This window comes from Schistocerca americana, chromosome 6 (assembly GCF_021461395.2).
Source record: "Schistocerca americana isolate TAMUIC-IGC-003095 chromosome 6, iqSchAmer2.1, whole genome shotgun sequence".
Taxonomy (NCBI): Eukaryota; Metazoa; Arthropoda; class Insecta; order Orthoptera; family Acrididae; genus Schistocerca; species Schistocerca americana.
In genome coordinates this window covers 535,980,182-535,992,781 of record NC_060124.1, presented here as the reverse complement: position 1 = coordinate 535,992,781, position 12,600 = coordinate 535,980,182, and the positions used below count along the sequence as shown (strand labels likewise).

Here is a 12,600-nt window from a genome sequence, read left to right as displayed (position 1 = left end):
CGCCGAAGAATAGACGGCCGAGCAGAGGAGTAGACTATGCTTCCATAATCCAATTTCGAGCGCACTAAGGCGCGATAGAGGCGGAGAAGGACCACTCGGTCCGCTCCCCAAGAGGTACCATTCAGGACACGGAGGGTGTTAAACGAACGCAGACAGCGAGCCGAAAGATAGGAAACGTGGGAGGACCAGCACAGTTTTCTGTCAAACATCCCAGAGAAGAATGTTAGGTATGATCCACAATTTGATAATACTATGACCCAAGTTGAGAAACAAGTGTGGGCAAGTTGCCCTAATGTTACTGAAAATCATCATGGTTACTACATGTGTCCACAGTACAAAGAAATGGCTCAAGGACTGCTAGAAAACTTGAAAGTTCAACAGGACTTTTTAAACTGCATTTTCTACATTCACACATACACCATTTCTGTCTCAGAGTCTACAACAAAGAACATATTGAACATTTTCACCAAGAATTGAAGGACATTGGAAAAAGATAATATGGAGGTTGAGCAGTTAATATGATGGCCAATTATTGCTGATCTATGAAAAGACACACATCACCCCTACAGAAGGTTATGGTAAAATAGTTCAATGAAAATAATTTCTTCCTTGAGCAATTGAAACATGAATCCATCTGTTATTGATTTATTTTCCCACTGTTTCTTGTAAATTATTGAGAGTTCCAACCAATTTGTAAGAAATAATGTGATCAGCAACACATGTATAATTAAAATGTACATTACAGCATGAAACATTTTCCTCATTTCTAAGAAAATGTGATGTGATGCGAGAACTGAAAGCATATAAGAGCTGTGTTATCAGAGTAGTTATTAGAATTTAATTAAAACTGTTAATTCAAAACTGTAAAAAAATTATACTTTAAACTATTAAAATTAAAGCTTAAGTTCGTTTAATTTCATAAATTATATTTGTTAAGATGTTTGACAAACTTGGAGAAATATGGATTACTTTTTACTTTTCCAGCAAATTCATGACAAGTTTCTTTCGAATTAAAAAATATATAAACATTTTTTATAGGTTTAACGAAACAACTACTTTGTTCATTTCTCCACTTTGCTGACAACATTAAAAATTCTTTCAGTCTGTTCACACAAAGGCTAGCACAGAAGTACAGTATGTGTCTGTGCAAACTTCTTTTGATGAATCCCAACACCCAGCTCATTTTCAGTAGCTGCAACTTCAACAAATCTGCATTCAATTTCACCTGTCAGTTTAAGAGCACAATTTCCTTGCTCCCCTCCTCATTTGTGGTGTTTTTGCCATTCAAACTTTGTTGTCAAAGCTGGGAACACTATAGGGTTGTAACATTATGCACTGAATTTTTTTTAAGTCTTTTTAAACTGCCATTCCAATGAAATTCTGATCCACATTATCGCAAATCTTCTCCAATTTCCAGGGCTAGAGAGGCAGAATCTACAGATTGGACAGTAGCAGTATAGCCCCTCCATTATCACTGAATTACAGCCACAAGCGTACATTACAAACCACTAACTGATGCCATCATGTTGGATATCAAGCACAGGAGCTGATCCAGACCAAAACGCATGTCTTCAACAAACGTTACAGTTCTTGGCACATTAAATATGAATGTCTGATCACTTTCAGGAGTATGACATTCAAAAATTATCCTCCAGAGGGTCTATGAACACCACACGGAATATCTATGTTTAACTTAATTGTAACTAGTTGATTTACTGACATTATGAAAACAAACAGTAATAGATATGATCAAACAGCTAACAGATGTGTTAAGTTAATTCAAAAACTGAAATACTGCAATTATAAGAAATCCAATTCACAGACAAAAAAATTAGCAGTTTTATACAACTGACTAACAGGAATGAAATCATAAGAACTATGTCACATCTAGGTAGCGTCTTCATAATAAATCAATGCTACACTCACAAGGGGCTCTTACAGAGTAGCACCCTTTGATTTTTTTTCATGCTTATAGAATTTGAAAATCAGTACCCAGACATATGTTTTGGAAAACAGTACAATGCAATAGTGAGGGGGAAAAAAAACCACCTTTGATGATCTGAAGATTTCTAAGTACTGTTTTTCTTCTTTTTTTCCTAGGACACACACACACACACACACACACACACACACACACACACACACACACACACACACACACACACACACACAGAGAGAGAGAGAGAGAGAGAGAGAGAGAGAGAGAGAGAAAACATTTCTCCTTTGCTGGTTTGAATCTCCCTAGTAGAAACCTCTTGTTTCTGTGAAATGCACTTTTTTCTGTGCACTGCACCATACTGCCATATAAAGCTGATATCCAGGAACCGACTTCAAGTTCTATAAGTATGAAGAAACTTGAATGGGGCAGTCCACAAGGCATTCTTGTCACTACTACAATTTTCCTCCCCTTCAGAAATATGGTCACCTCTCATAGCCCAGCTTAATTAACACACATGCACCAGAATGACAAGAACAACTCCAAAAACTAGAACAGTTTTGTGAACAGCCAGAGAAAAATGTTATGGTTGGGAAACAAGTCAATAACTATGGAGGTTTGCCCTTACTCCCTGTAGTATGCAAATTCTTCTTATGGTGAACTGCAGGTCTGGATTCAGAATTAGGGGAATATCAAACAGTCTTTAGGTGTAACAGGAAAATTCACAATAAGCCACAAACATAAAACACACTATTATAAAAATGGACTAAAAGAACGTGCTGTACACTACATTACCCGATTTTTAAAATTTATTCATATGTTCCCCAGATTTATCAGGGAGAACCTTCAGAGATATAAAACAAGCCAACCACACATTAAGAAAACAAACAGCAAGCCATGGAAATGTGAGGTCAATACTGCGCAAAAGAAAAAGGTCATGATACTAGTAACTGCTATTTGTGCTTTACATTTAACCAAGTAAGTTGAATACTAAGTTGCTACTTCAAAAAAGCTGTTGCTTTCTCCATTACACTTAATAGCTACTGCTTATCACTAAGGACAGCTTAATATTTACTTACTAAAACTGGTGTTTTTTCAATAGTCACCTACATCAATAAGCACAGCATCTTTCTTACAGTATATTACTACTTGCCGTGTAACTTTACAACAAACACTGCTACTTACCATGCAAATAACAGAACTTTACAATCCTTGAGTCTAGCCATTCGTGTAGTTAGTAGAAAGAGTGGCTAATGGTAAGTTCTTAATTTTCTTTTATATGCCTTGTGTCTGTGTCCTCATGTGCATATATTCATAGGTCTCTGTACGGCTTATTTTTACCTTTTATTAACATGACAGAGCCCATATCAATATAAAATAGTCCAAGGACAAATAAACTACTGGTTCTGATACATGACTACACTCTGAACCCTCAACCAAAAGGCTAAATTTAAATGAAAATTATTGTTGTCTCTTCTACTGCGGTTTTGCAACCACAGTTCAGTTGAAAATTATTTTTACTGGGAAAAATCACCAATAACTGGGAATAAGTACACAATTCCCTGTTATAAACACATCTGTAAGCTGTGTCGATATCTGTTTTACACAATATTTCAATTGCTCGTTTCTTCCGAATAAACATTTGCCTTAGAAGATAGTTTTGGAAAACAAGAGAGAGTCAACACAGGGTCCTGGAGTCAACCTCAGGTGTCCACAGCACATTAAGTGGTGGTGTACACACACAAAAAGAAACAGTGCACAACTATTTTTATAATATCAGTTATATTTTGCAAGTTGCGTACAATCAAATTAACATTGTGCAATCGGGGTTGTGACTGTGCCATTGTTATGACACTGACTTTGCACTCACGACAATAGTGTTTGCTTTGTCCAACCATCATGGCACAGGTTTTCCTAAATAATTTTAGGCAGATGTCATAACACTTCCTTCAGCAAGGCCACAGTCCTACCCTTGCATGTTTTAAGTTTGTGTATATTTGAACTGTTTATTTTCATTTTACTGTGACGACAAATCGTATATCATTGTGAGATGATACCTGGATGAACGCACAATTAAATAAAAAAAAATAAACCACCACACAGTACAATGGGTAGTTTAACCACATGTTTGCTCCATAATAACAAACAGATCCGTGGAATTACACACTGTGTCTCATTTAGCATATGACCATTACTGCCCACTTCTGGGGTTGGCAGGTTATTGCTTGTTAGAAAACAAATAAAACGAGGCTTTGTGAAATTAAGACTCGTTAACTGAGATAAAAAATACGACATATCACATACGATTATCATGTTTCTTGTATACTCCTATAACACAGTAATAGCCTACAATTTAAATGACAACTGGATACATAGGCAAGTTGTCATTAATGCCCTCATCCACGATAGCAAATATTCGTAGATCTTGGTTTGATTTATATTTTGAAACCCGAGTGTAAGTAAAGTAAGATATAAATTTAACAATAGTTTTCAAGCGACAATTTCAATTTACAGTAAACATTGTGAGCATGGAAAATTTCGTGTGCAACTGACAATTATTTATTGAGTATAAGAACGAGTCAGGAAACATGTCATATATATTCTTATTTACCTCATGTGGACCATAGACCGCTGCCAGCACTTTTGTGTTGCCTTGTTCCAAATATGCACTACCATCAGGCTGACTGAAAACACCTAGCTTGCATTTAATAACTCTTAGTTCATTCGGCTTGCGGCCGTCTAAACGGTATCCTTCTTCCGACAGCAAATTCATTGTTTCCTACAATGAATATTTTTACGACTTAAAACAAAACTCTCACGAATATAGATTCAACATGTAACACATCACTGTATAACAACACATATTATGCACGAGGACCGTTTTGTTTGTGGCGGATAAACCGTACCACGTGCTGTTACTTCGTCTGCACGACAGATGACTAGCGTTGAACTTATAAACAAGCTTACGCGCAAAGTTGACACTTTGGCGAGGTGGCTGATGGGAGCGACTATACAGACATTTCCTATTAATCCATAGACCCTGACGTATAGTTATGGCTCAAAGGGAGCCGGCGTTGCCCCAGCTTAGGTTTGGTGGGACATGCGAATTTCAATTATATTTACAAGGCGTGCAACACTAAGGCGGCCGATTTTTTTTAAATTTCTGCTAGCAAAAGCATTCTTAGTGCCATGGAGGGCAGGAACTAGGGTAAACACAGCAGTAAACTTTTTATCGACATAATGTAGTTCATGAAGTAACAGAATGCTCTCATAATACAAATATACATATTTATTTTATTTTGGATTAAAGCTCATACCGGTATTTCATACAATGAAACTGTAACTGTACGTGGCAAAAAATAACGTGATAGAAATAACTGGTTACTGCGAAGTAGCAGTTACTGGAATAACTGCTCATCTGGTACTAGCAGCTATGTCAGTAACTGCCACTGGTAACTGCCAGCAAACAGTGCCTCGTGCTATCTGTTTACCGAAACTCGTACTAAGCTTCGCGTCGTTAGAGATCTGACTATAAAGGAGAGGTATAGACCAACTGGAAGGTGTTCTATGCGTCATGGAAATAACTGTGGGACTGCACGCCATATGTTCATAGAACTGTGTACTACTCACTCTCTCTCTCTCTCTCTCTCTCTCTCTCGTCACTACTTTCAGCACAACCACAAACAAAGGCGGCGTCAGAACAGTAAAGGTATTTCACTTATACGATCGTTTCCTTGAGCCACCGCGCTGTTTGACAACTTAGTTTGGAAGGGTAGTACCAACAGTGACCATAAGGAAGTAGTGACCATAAGGAATTCTAGAGACTATGGAAATAACAGTCAGACGTCGGTATTTTTCTGTGGCAGTTATCGTATTCGCTCACAGTTGCTCTCTGGGAGTTACGGTGAATTCACACTTGCCGGAACGTCACCGTCACGTTTCCAAGCGTCGGAAGTCAGAGGAATTCCTGAGCATTCACACCACACGGCACTTCAACGTTGAAAGGACGTCGAGACGTTACAGATGTTCATAAAATACTTACTAGATACTCTATGACGTTGTTCATAGTAGGTCGTGATAAAAAGCCGAAATTTAGCTTATGCTGGAATTGTGTGAACAATAAATTTCGTGTGAGAGGGCGGCAAAGTGCATCATGTGAAATATAATATACCTCTCTGGTGCTATTGCAAGGGTAGCATTCATCTCACGCTATAAGTTCAATTCTTTTATCTTGGCGGCTCGCGAATGCCCGCCCAGACGCGGGAGATTGCTGCGTTGCCAGTTGCACACGACGCACGCGCCAATAGAAGCAGCGCCATAGTATAGCATAGTTCGCAAGCTTACGTTTAGGGGGGAGTGCGCAGTTCATGAAGTAAAGCCACCACGGCCGCATTAACCCTTTCGCTGCCAGAAAGACGTGCTCCCTGCATTCCGCGCTGTGCGCGATTTTGTCACTGCATTGCTCGCCTGTGAAGACACATCGTGTTCCGACTGCTTTGACACTCTTATCATTCGAATCCACAAAAACTATTTGGCCCAAAAATTAGATTTTTACACATCTTCTTGACTGATACCTCCCCCCCCCCCCCCCCATAAATGACTTAATTTTTTTTCGATGTTCAACGCAGTTATTATGCAGCATTAAATATAGTAAACCATTGCACGAAATTTTGAAGAGTTTGCAGAGGTAAAAGTCCATAGAGTATACTTTCCGTATGGTCGATTTTAGTTGCCACAATGTTGAGAATAAAATGTGGACAAGATACCTAAATTTCATATAAAATTTACTGTATAACAATATCTCATTGAAGTACCACATAGGTGTCGTACGTAATATTGAGAAATATTCCGTCTTTCGCGACTGTAACAAAAGTTTTATTTACACTGAGCACGTTTGGCTTTATTTTAAAGCACTTCAATCAATCAAAAGGAAGTAGACAAAATAAATTAAACAAAAATTGTGGACTTACAAAAACATTAGGACTTGAATATACCGTCTATCAGTGAAGTGCTCTGAGCTATGTCAAACATAATTTTTGTGTGTGGCACACACAAACATCATTTATTTGCTAAAACACTGATCGGCCAACACAAACGTTGACTATTGTGTTACCGCAGCACAAAACTACGAAAGGTGACTTGGCAATGGAGGAGACAAAATACTGTCCACTGAAGATGCTACAAAAGAGAGAAACGCGTCTGGTCTAAATAAGTCGCTTATTCTTCTTCTTCTTTCGATTTCGGCCATCTTTGGACCACGTTCAACAATTCACTTGCCCGGCTTTTTGATCTTTTTTCTCTCTTCCCAATATTTCCTCATCATTTTCGAGTGGTTCCTCCTCCGCTCTTCCGACCATTTCCTGTTATTATTCTTTAGTTTCGTTTCTTCTGGAAAACACTTAATTTCGTTCACTATTTGTCTAAACTTTTCCCTGTCCCTGATTGACTCACGGGTGACATTAAAATAGGCCAAATCCTTTTTCACCATCTGTATCCATTTATTGTTGGTTTTTTCGTTCCTGTTACTATGTTCAAACACTTTTCTTGTTAGTCTGTTTCCATCCATCCTCGACAGGTGACCATAAAACGTTAGTCTGCGTTTACGCATTGCCTCACTCACTTTCTCAATAGTTTTGTATATTTCCTTATTACTCTTTAGCTTGTACTCTTCTCCAATCTTTCTCGGTCCTAATATTTTTCTCAAAATTTTCCTTTCTTTCTTTTCCATGTTTTCTATTTCCCCCTTTTTGTTAAGAGTTAGGCACTCCGATGCATACAGGCATTCTGGTCTAATGACAGTTTTATAATGTCTTAATTTAGCTTGAATCGAAATGTTTTTTTTGTTATATATGTCTTTGGTTTTTTGAAAAGCAAATTCCATTTTCCTTGCTCTCGCCTGGTTTGCACTCTTGTCTAAACCATTCACTTGAATTATTTCACCTAAATACTTAAATTTTTCTACTCTCTTAATATTGCCGTATTTAGTAATAAGATTTTTCTTGTTATTTCTATGATTAGACATATACACGGTTTTTTCAAATGAAATCTGCAGTCCAGCTCTGGCCGAAACTTCTTGTAGTTTCTCCAGGTAGTTCTGAGCTATTTCTTCGTTTTCTGTAACTATTGCCAGATCGTCTGCAAAAGCTAAACAGTCCACTTCTATTTTTTCTTTTTTTGTTCCAATTCTGATGTCATTCTTGGTGCCTTTGAGTTCTTCTTTCCATATTCTCAATATCTTTTCCAGTACGCAGTTGAAGAGGATTGGGGATAAACCATCACCTTGTCTAACACCTGTTTTAATTTCGAACTTCCTTGAAATTTCACCCATAAATTTAACTTTGGCCTTACTGTTTGTTAGCGTCTGTTTGATAATTTGAATTGTTTTCTTATCGACCCCAAATTCTTCCAATACTTTCAGTAATGTTTCTCTATCTACCGAGTCGTATGCTTTTTTGAAATCTACAAATACTATTGCAAATCTCTGGCCTCTTGAGATTCTGTAACGAATTAGTGTTTTCAGGTTAAATATTTGTTCAACACAGGATCTACCTTGTCTAAAACCTGCTTGATATTCACCTATTTTTTTATCCAGAACTGGCTCCACGATTTGAAGTAATTTCCTTGACAAAATTTTGTATCCTACTGGTAGTAGCGAGATCCCTCTATAATTATTAACATTCATCTTATCCCCCTTTTTGTGTAGTGGGTGTATCAGGGCACACTGCCAGTCTTCAGGAATTCTTTCTTCGTCCCAGATCTTCTTAAACATATGTTCCAAAACTTGTGGGAGGTTGGTATCCATTATTTTTAGGATTTCTGGTACTATGGAGTCTTCACCTGGGGCTTTATTGTTTTTTAGACTGTGTATTATGTGTTTTATTTCTTCAGCGTCTGGAGGTTTTGACTCGGTATTAGTATTTCGGTGGTTTTCAAAACTCATTTTATCTTTGGGTGGTTCACAATTTAGTAGATTCTCGAAATATTTTGCTAATATTTCACAATTAGTCTTGTTTGTCAAACCTAGCTTGTTCTCTTCATCTTTAAAACATAAATTTGGGGATTGGTATTTGGTTAGCTGTTTTCTAAAAGTTTTGTAGAAATCTCTAGAATTATTTCTTTTAAAGTCTTCCTCAATCTGTTCTAGGTTATCCTGAAATTGTCTTCTTTTTTTATTACGGAAAAGCTTGGCTGTTTCTCTTCTCTGGATTTTAAAATTGTCAAGATCTTGAGGATCTTTTGTGGAGTTCCATTTCTGCCACAATTTCTGTCTCTTCTCCAGGTTCTCATCACATTCATTGTCCCACCATGGATGTCTTCTTACTCTTTTCACGAGACAATTTTCTTTTGCTATTTCAACTATTTCGTTTTTGATCTCCTCCCATCCCGCTTCCTTGTTTATTGTGGATATGCCATCGCTATCTTTGTGCAATGCTCTTTGAAACCGTTGTTTAATTTCTTCATTTTTTAAAGTTTCTGTGTTATATTTTGGAATTTTGTAAAAGGTTTTCTTCTCTTTTCGAAATGGGAGTGGTCTGAATTTAATCGTAGTCAAATAGTGGTCTGAATCAACATCAAGGCTTTTCAGCACTTTAGTGTTTTGAATTTCTTCTTGACAATGAAGTGAGATAGCCACATGGTCAATTTGGAATTCTCCGAGAAGTGGATTTGGTGATCTCCATGTTTTAGTTTTTCGGCTCAGCTTTTTGAAATGTGTTGTCATTATTTTCAAGTTGAAATGCCTACATACCTCTATAAGACTTTCTCCATTTTTTGAAGTTCTTTTGTGACCTGGGAAGAGGCCTACTGTTCCATGGTATTTTTTATCCCTTCCTATTTGTGCGTTAAAATCGCCTACTAACATTTTTATGTTCTTCTTTGAGCATCTATCCAGTTCCATTTCAAGTATCTCCCAAAATTCTTCAACTTTCTCCGGGTTATTTTTGTTGTCCTGGTTTATGGGTGCATGACAGTTGATTATAGAGTATCCTTTGTTTTTACATTTAATCTCAAGAATGGATAGTCTCTCAGAACTCGAGTAGAAGTTAGTAACTGAATCTAAAATTGAGTGATGTACCAGAAATGCTGTTCCCAGGTATGGCATTTGTTTCATTAAGATTTTACCTGGTTTTCCTTTAAATAAACGATAGTTTTCAAAATCTAAAGCAGTTTCATCTAAAAACCTTGTTTCTTGTAATGCACATATTAAAATTTCTTTCTGGTTCAGCTTTTCAATCAATAATTTCAATTTTCCTACTTTAATTAGAGAGTTTACATTTAGGGTTGCAAATATAGTTGCTTTCTTAAATTTCAGTGTTGAGGGCTGCATACATGTTGGTTGGGGTCCTCCAAAATCCTTTGACCCCTTTGCATTGTTTCTACGAACAACGAAGGATTTGCCATTCGGTCTACCTCTTGGAGTAGTGTCTATCTTTGACGACGTTCCCATCATGCTTTGCAGTAATTGTTGGATAATAAATTGGGGGATCAGGTTGCCCCGAATCCGAAATTAAAACCAAGGTAGTAAGCCCTGGAGTTAGCTCTTCCGCTCTCTCTGCCGTTGGGAAATTGTTCCTCTTCCGCCATTGAGACCGTTGGCTGGGTTTCACCTAGTAACCCTAGGCAGGGGCCCTATGACAGGGTGCTACCATCTGGAGCCGGACGGACCCTGGTTTTTTTACGAGGTTGTTACTCCTCCCCCTCCACACTTCCCCATCCTCTTGTTTTTAGATGGACCCGGGCTTGGGACCGGCTTGCGGCGGTGTTATTACAGTTGCAGAGGAGGAATATATTTCAGTACCATCGGTAAAACTGCGAGAAAGAGAACATGAGTACCATTGTGTGTGTGCCATACATTTCATTGACTGAAGTGCTTTAAAATAAAGCCAAACGCGTCCGGTGCACATAAAACTTTTATTACAGTCGCGAAAGACGGAATATTTCTCAATATTACATACGACACCTATGTCCTACTTAAATTAAATGACATATTGTTATACAGTAAATTTTATATGAAATTTAGGTATCATGTCCACACTTCGTTCTCAACATTGTGGCAACTAAAATCGACCATACGGGAAGTATACGCTATGGACTTCTACCTCTGCAAACTCTTCAAAATTTCTTGCAATGGTTTACTACATTTAATGCTGCATAATAACTGCGTTGAACATTGAAACAAAATTAAGTCACTTATGGGGGGAAGTATCAGTCAAGAAGACGTGTAAAAATCAAATTTTTGGGCCAAATAGATTTTGTGAAATCGAATGATAAGTGTGTCAAAGCAGTAGGAACACCATGTGTCTGCACAGGCGAGCAGTGCAGTGATGACAAAATCGCGCACAGCGCAGAATGCAGGGAGCATGTGTCTGCAGCAGCGAAAGGGTTAATGAAAAGACAAAGCACTAGAAATTTCGAAAAATTGCATTCAAACGAATATAATTCGTGATGTAAAGGCACTTCGATATGGTTTTTAAGTAATGAAAATATTAAGCACCAGACAAGGATTGAACTCATAATCTTTGGCATAGAATCCATACACCTTCACCGTTACACTAACGCACCTGATGTGACTGCTGAACGCCATGGGGGACTACTATAACACGTCACGCAAAATACTGACAAACACTACTGGTACGACTATGAATTACTCACGCTTCGTCGAAGTACAGTAGGAAATAAACAATTACTGCTGTTCTTTATTGCGAAAAAGCGGTTCGTGAGAATGATACAAACACCTTTCCTTGCTATCGCCTGAATTAGGAGTTTTATTGCTCGTTTGGTTTAATTAATTAATAGAATATGAAGCAATTGGTATAAAGACTGCTTTTTCCAAACTTTCTATAAAAGGAAGTCTGCTATCAAGACATTGCTTTTGTTCTATTACTGTATTTATGACTGAACGTTCCTAAAACTGAAGACACTCGTCCATGCTCTGCACTGCAGTCGAGATCTGGCAACGTCGTTCTCTGTTCATTGGCTGACTGTGTTTTGTGACTTCAGATGCGCAGAACGAACCTAAACTCGGCCGCAACGTCATAGTGACGTAACACCACGTCATCCTGACATAATAACCTAAATCGACTACATGAGTGCGTATATCGGTCTTTGCAGTTTTACCGATAACGTCAAAGCTAAATGTAAATACACGTGTACAAACATGGAGGTATACCTCCATGGCCACCATGGACCAATGGCTTCTGAAGACTGAAATGCATCATGCACAGTTGACAAAAACAAACTGCCTAGTGCTGACAAATCACATATTGGTGCTCGATCCAAGAGCAATTCAGCACTGCTGTGTGCAAGTGCTCTTCTCCTTGTTGACAACCATCTGCCGCTCACTGTGACACAGATCACTACATTATCGAAGATTGTCAGAAATCCTACCTGGCGAACCAAACCAGTTTGTTTACACCATCTGCCAGCTCTAACAGCCGCTATGTACGTGATTGTAATAGTAGTCAGCATATATTGCTCTACTCGGGTTCCGAAATCAGCATGATCCTGAACACCACTACTCTTCCTTATGCTGCAGATTTCTCATCTCAGCTCAATGTGGCAAATTGGTTGGTTGTTACCACTTATGGATCTTCTGTATGCAACACTGACTCTGGCAAATTGCCAGACTTTCACATGGACCTTCAGGAAAGCAGATGTGAATGAAC

General features: G+C 38.1%; 1 protein-coding gene across 1 annotated transcript in view; it reads right to left on the bottom strand.

Moving 5' to 3' along the window:
* LOC124619616 (exosome complex component RRP41) overlaps positions 1–4,924 on the bottom strand; it is a 33,446-nt gene extending 28,522 nt beyond the window's left edge. The window contains exon 1 of the mRNA XM_047146124.1: positions 4,548–4,924. Within this exon, the coding sequence (XP_047002080.1) occupies positions 4,548–4,709 (162 nt within the window). The 5' untranslated portion in view covers positions 4,710–4,924. The remainder of the gene's footprint in view (positions 1–4,547) is intronic.
* Positions 4,925–12,600: the final 7,676 nt, after the last annotated feature.